Below are 6,286 nucleotides of genomic sequence, written 5' to 3'. Positions count from 1 at the left end.
TTTTTCTTTCATTGTTTGTTTGTTTTTTCTAACTATTTAGGAGTTTTTGAAAAACAGGTAGCTATAGAAATTCATTGACATGTTGGTTTTGAATATTTACACAAATTATTATAGTAGTACATTGTTAGCAATTATTATTTTGACTTTGCATCTATATCTTCTTTTATTTTCTTGCTACTCTCTAGCAATAATTAAACTCTTCATTTTGCAACTATAGAAACCGTTAATATGTTAGTACTACATTAAGATTTACATTATGTAGAATGCTAAAAGTTAGGATTTGAAATTCCAAATTCGTTTTCTAAAAAAAATGAAAAGTAAATAAAACTACAAATTTTATTAGAGCTCACCTTAATGTGAGTGCTTTAATAGTGGCTCGGCCGCTATGGATATAATAACTAAATTTTAAAAAAATTGCAAATATAATTATTTTTTCTCTGTCACACGTAAAGAGTAAAACAGAAAATTATATGAAGAACATAAAACATAGGACATCCAATCGTCGGTTTAAAATATCACTAATTCAACCTTCATATCGAGTTGACCGATGAAGTTGATCGGCGTATCATCCAAATATTGAATTATTCGGAAAACCATAGAGATTGAATTTCACAAATCAACATTATATACTAGTAGTAGTATAATTTTGTTTTTTATTCAAGTTTTATGATCAACTGTATCCTTAAAGAGTTTACAGATGCAAATCCTTGTTTATATGATATATTATTGTCAATGATAAGCTACAGATCAATGCATTCTCTTAAACCTAACTACTTTTTCCTCCTAACAAAATGCATGATTAATTTACATCTCATTTTCTAGTAATGGCACTAATTTGAGCGATATAGCCAACCTATTGGACCAAACATTTGATCTAAAATAGCTCCTTCAATCTATATCCTCCATTTAATTTATCTTCTTCTTGTTTTTATATAGCTCTTGATCTTTCACCGCTTCGTTTCCGTTTAAATAATAGACCTCTCTAGTACAGGACCTAGAGAACCTTGAAAGAGGCAAAATCCTAATTAACTCTCATGAACATGGCTTCTCGAAGATGAAACCAAAGTCAATGTCAATCTCTCTCCAACTTGAAATTTTTTAAATGCTCAATCATTTGAAAGGCGGCGATTCTTTATTTGTATTTCCATTACAAACTATACAAAAAACTTCACCGTGACTTTTCTAATTTTCTATGCACATAAAAACATTTAGCTTATACTACCAGTTTATATTTTTTACAACCAATATTGGAGTCCAATTTCGACAACGCAAAGATGATTTAATAAAACTGGAAAACGACAGACGAGGTTGGCATCGATCGGCTAATTTAACTGCATATCATAAAAGAAAGGTATATATATAACTGCCTTGACTCTCTCGTTACTGTTTTTTTTTTTTCATTGACGACTACATTGCTTATATATATACAAGTATATTGATATTATTAAGTGCAATTAGTTTCTTATAAGTTCATAACTTTAACTGAAGTATATATACGTCAAATTGTTCATTTATATTGTGTGCACTTATATATACGTAATTAAAAATGTAAACGATATACATAAGACAAAATCACATTTCAATTGAAAGAATAGTATATCATTCGTGACGCAGCTCACGCAATTATTAAAATTGAGGTAATCTATGAGATTTCTTCCCCTAATTACAACAATATGTCAAAGGAGACAAGCCAGTTGTATATACAAAGGATTGAGTGTTTCTTCCGTTGTAATGATATATTCTTCAATTATGCTGATGTTTGTATAATTTCTTAAGACTCGACCTAAGCTAGTAGCTTTATATATATTAAAAAATACCTTTGTTGTAAACTAATCATGATATTATTTATGTAAGAAAAACTCTCTTTCCTATAATACGATAATGATGAGAACGCATCTTCTCATAATATACGTTTCTAAACACTTATTTTTTTTGTTAAAAGGTTTATTTCTAAACACTTATTGTTCTTCTCGTGTAGAAACATGCTCGAAATAAATCAAACTTAACTTTATTTGTTTCTTTTACACGTTAATTAGATCAGCCTTCAATATAAGATCAAAGAAAGCTTACCAGTAACAAAATTGGTAACTAGTAGTATTAAAATTAATGTCTATATAAACAAGAATATTAGTTGTTACGCGACCAAATTATTGCATAGTGGAAACATTTATTAAGGCTATTTTTTTCCACACCATCAGTTTGCGTACTTGAATTGAAGAACTATTTGCATTCTCAGCACATCAAGGTGTCTCTTTTGAGATCAAAGTAGGAAAAATAATAATAGTATTAAAAAAAAGTACTAAAAATTATTAATTTTCTTTTTACAAACAAAAAAAAATATTAAAATTCCGTAGACAACTTTGGAGGGGACAATAATTTTAGACTCGTACAATGCTTTCATGGAAATGAGTTTGTTGTTGACCGATGGGCTTTCCCTTTGTTTTTCTTTTTAGTTTTTTTATTACTAAATAGGAAACTCCCAATTTTTTTGGGTTATAACTTTCGTAGGTTTGAAACCCATCTTTACTATTAACTAGAATTTGAACTCATGCACGCACGTGATTTTAATTTAAAATATTTTTTTATCAATATAATTTTTTTAGCTCAAATATATTTATTGAAACTTTTGAGTATAAATCTATATAAACACTATACTTACTTTACTAAGTAACATATAACATATATATTATTGAAGATAATGTTTATTTGTTATATTTATTTGCGAGAGATTTTAATTTAAATATTTTTAGGAATAAGAATCATTAAATATAAATATAATTAATCTTTTGAAGTTTAAAAGATAAATCCAAATAAAAATCATACTTATTTTACTAATCTATATATAATATATATATTGTCTAGTGTCGCAATAATGTTTTTCTCGTAAATCAATAATATATCATGTAGTAACAAAAAATGACTTAAAAATCTCCCTCGAAGAGTACATTCCATATTTATATCCAATGAAAACATCATTTTAAAATTTATAACGCCAAAGGTCGATCATTGACCTAATTATAGAGATCATTTAAACATATCGATATTCCACATTAAATGCAAATATATAAAGTTTCATGAACATTTTTAATGTTATGTCGCTACTACGGAGTTATCCAAATGCATCACCTGTCATAATAGAATTTTCGACCAAGTCAAGAATGCTTAAATGGTGAACTGATTAAACCCGACATCCGTTAACTAATCCAAGTTACATATATGTCTAAAACCCTATTTTCAGATGTTAATTTTGTGATGTAACCTTAGGTTCGTCTTCTAAAAAAAATATGGTGTACTTTAATAATATGTTATTTCTGGCAATTTTTTTGGTTAAAAGCATTTGATTATAAATTGATAAAATCTCAAGCCTATTTTATATTTTTTTTTTTTTTTTCATGTTATAGAATTGTAGCTCCGGTTGATAATATGCATTCTGAGAAATGCTATACATGTCACTTTTTTGTAATGACTTACATATAATTTTTTTTATAGTTTGTGACCATTGATTTTGTGTTTTTTTAGATGGATTAATTTTTCAACATTCTTTTTCATAGTTTTTTTCCAAAAAAAAAATTGTGACCCTTACAATATCTTCGTTTTAGATTAAAACTTTTAAGTTATGTTGAGTAATTAATTTTTTTATTTTTCTACAAGTGAAATTGTTCCTTAGAAACTAATGTTTCACTTCAATTTTATTTTTATGTTTAGAATTTTATAAATACAATTACATAATTTGTTTTTTTTACTCCACCATGCATTAAAATCTTACTTATATTCTAAAACTTATTAACCCATTCTAAATTTTGGAATATGATCATTTTTGGTTAAAATTTGAATAATAATATTATTACTAAAATAAATCAATAGTATTATTTTTACTATTTTAAAATATTCATTTATTTAAAACATTTAGGTTTAATATGGATTTTTAAACATTTAGCTACATAGTGTATTAGTGTTTAGGATTAGGCCCAAATAAAAAAAATGAGTTGGTGATTGTGAGGAAATGTAACTTTATATATATATATAATATAATACTTATTGTTCGTGGATGTATAAAAACTTAAATCATCATCTCCAAAACGTAGGAAACAATTCGAAGTAGAATATATATTGTCTCTGAATTACGTTTCCTCTTTTCCTCTTCTATTTTAATTATCATGTTTCTTTCTTTTTCTTATATATAACTATCATGTTTTATACTATTTTTCTTTAATATTGTAGTCTGAATTTCTTTTTTTTTTCAGACTACAATAATGTTCTTCTTCTTTTTTAATTGTAGATAAATTTCTAAAAAGTTGATTGTCTTTCTTCTTTTAAGATATGTCACGTTTTTTATCTATCTTTCGGGGAAAAAGGTAAAAATAGTTAATGATCAGTGTTAATCTCTAAAGTATTAGCCACCATTTCTTTCTATTATGTAAAGAAATCAAATAGTTTTTTTTTTTTTTTTGCTAGGTTTTTTTGTTCATCTCTTGATTTTTCAATATAGGGTGTGGTCCCATAAAAGGTATCAATTAATTCACCCAACGATTATATAACAAAAGTGTTTACACCAGAAAATCGCCAATCACATTTTCTCTCATTTTATAATAATTTCTCCATCTTCTTTCTTTCTTTCTTTCTTCAACCTTAATTATAGAAACCTTCACATATCACAAAACTCTCTCTGCAACAATCTATAGCTTCTTTGTTTCTTCACTACTCTCTTTATAGAAAAAATGGGAAGACATTCTTGTTGTTTTAAGCAGAAGCTAAGAAAAGGCCTTTGGTCTCCTGAAGAAGACGAGAAACTTCTCAATTACATCACTAGACATGGTCATGGCTGTTGGAGTTCTGTCCCTAAACTCGCAGGTTTGCTCTCCATGTGCTCTTATACTATAAAAATAGTTGAAAAAGAATATATGTACTTTTCAAAGATGTATATGATCAGCATGGATATATATGATCATATAGGTTTGCAAAGATGTGGGAAGAGTTGTAGACTTAGGTGGATAAATTATTTGAGACCAGATTTAAAGAGAGGAGCTTTCTCACAAGACGAAGAAAGCTTGATCATTGAGCTCCATGCTGCATTAGGCAACAGGTTAGTTAATTTGCTACTAGTGACATATTATATAGTTCTTGAATATATAATGTAGTTGTTGATTTTTTTTTAATCTTTGGTCCATCTTTTGAATATGTAGATGGTCTCAAATCGCAACTCGGTTACCGGGAAGAACAGATAACGAGATCAAAAACTTCTGGAACTCATGTCTTAAGAAGAAGCTGAGAAGAAAAGGCATTGATCCAACAACACATAAACCCCTAGTAACAAGCGAGCTTCAAACTCTTAACGTCATAGACCACAAGTTGACGTCATCAGAAGTAGTAAAGTCAACGGGTTCCATAAACAACCCACATGATCAGTCGATGGTCGTCTCATCCCAATCAGGTCCATGGTGGTTCCCGGCTACTACAACCACAACTAATCAAAACGCTGCGTTTTGTTTCAGTTCAAGTAATACTACTCCAACAGTTTCAGACCAGATCGTATCTTTAATCTCTTCGATGTCCACGTCATCATCTCCGACACCAATGACTTCAAACTTCAATCCTGCTCCAAACAACTGGGAACAACAACTCAACTACTGCAACACAATTCCATCTCAGAGCAACAGTATCTACAGTGCCTTCTTTGGTAATCATTACACAGAAGCTAGCCAAGTCATGAACACTAACAATAATAATAATCCAGTGGTGGATCATCATCATCAAGACATGAAGTCATGGGCATCAGAGATTTTTCATTACACAGAACAAAACCAAAGCTCGGAAACTGGTTTAGAAGCAGAAGTGAAGCCAGACATAGCCAAGTACTACTGGAGATCAGCATCATCATCGTCGTCACCAAACCAAGAAGCTGCAACATTGCTGCATGATGCTGACGTTGAGGTGTACGGTAAGAATATACAAAAACTTAATAGCATGGTGTTTGATCAGAGCCTTTAGATTAACATGTGTGTATTAGAGAGTTTCATTTTTCTATTCACATTCACCGACCTGAGTTTATTGATTGATCCATACATATATATAATATGTTCTGCTGGTATGTAAGTATATATATGGTTTTGGTTTGTGTATATTTTTTTCTGCTCGTGTAAGTTTTTTACTTGTTGCTAAGATGTAATTCTTTTTCTTACGATCTCTCCATGCTTATGACTTTGACCTCAATATAGTTTCATATTATTATTAATTATTTTTACATCTATATCTTTTACTTAGAAAAAGTTCTATCAAATCATAAAAT

General features: G+C 28.9%; 1 protein-coding gene across 1 annotated transcript; it reads left to right on the top strand.

Annotated features, from left to right (window-relative positions):
- Positions 4,556–6,247, top strand: LOC104771143 (transcription factor MYB86). Its single transcript, XM_010495618.2, has 3 exons — positions 4,556–4,851; positions 4,954–5,083; positions 5,184–6,247. The coding sequence occupies exons 1-3, from the start codon at positions 4,719–4,721 to the stop codon at positions 5,986–5,988; spliced, it is 1,068 nt and encodes a 355-aa protein (XP_010493920.1). The 5' UTR covers positions 4,556–4,718; the 3' UTR covers positions 5,989–6,247.

The sequence above is a fragment of the Camelina sativa genome, chromosome 20 (genome assembly GCF_000633955.1).
Source record: "Camelina sativa cultivar DH55 chromosome 20, Cs, whole genome shotgun sequence".
NCBI classification, from domain to species: domain Eukaryota; kingdom Viridiplantae; phylum Streptophyta; class Magnoliopsida; order Brassicales; family Brassicaceae; genus Camelina; species Camelina sativa.
The sequence above is the reverse complement of the archived record's forward strand: the minus strand, read 5'-3'. Positions and strand labels throughout refer to the sequence as shown.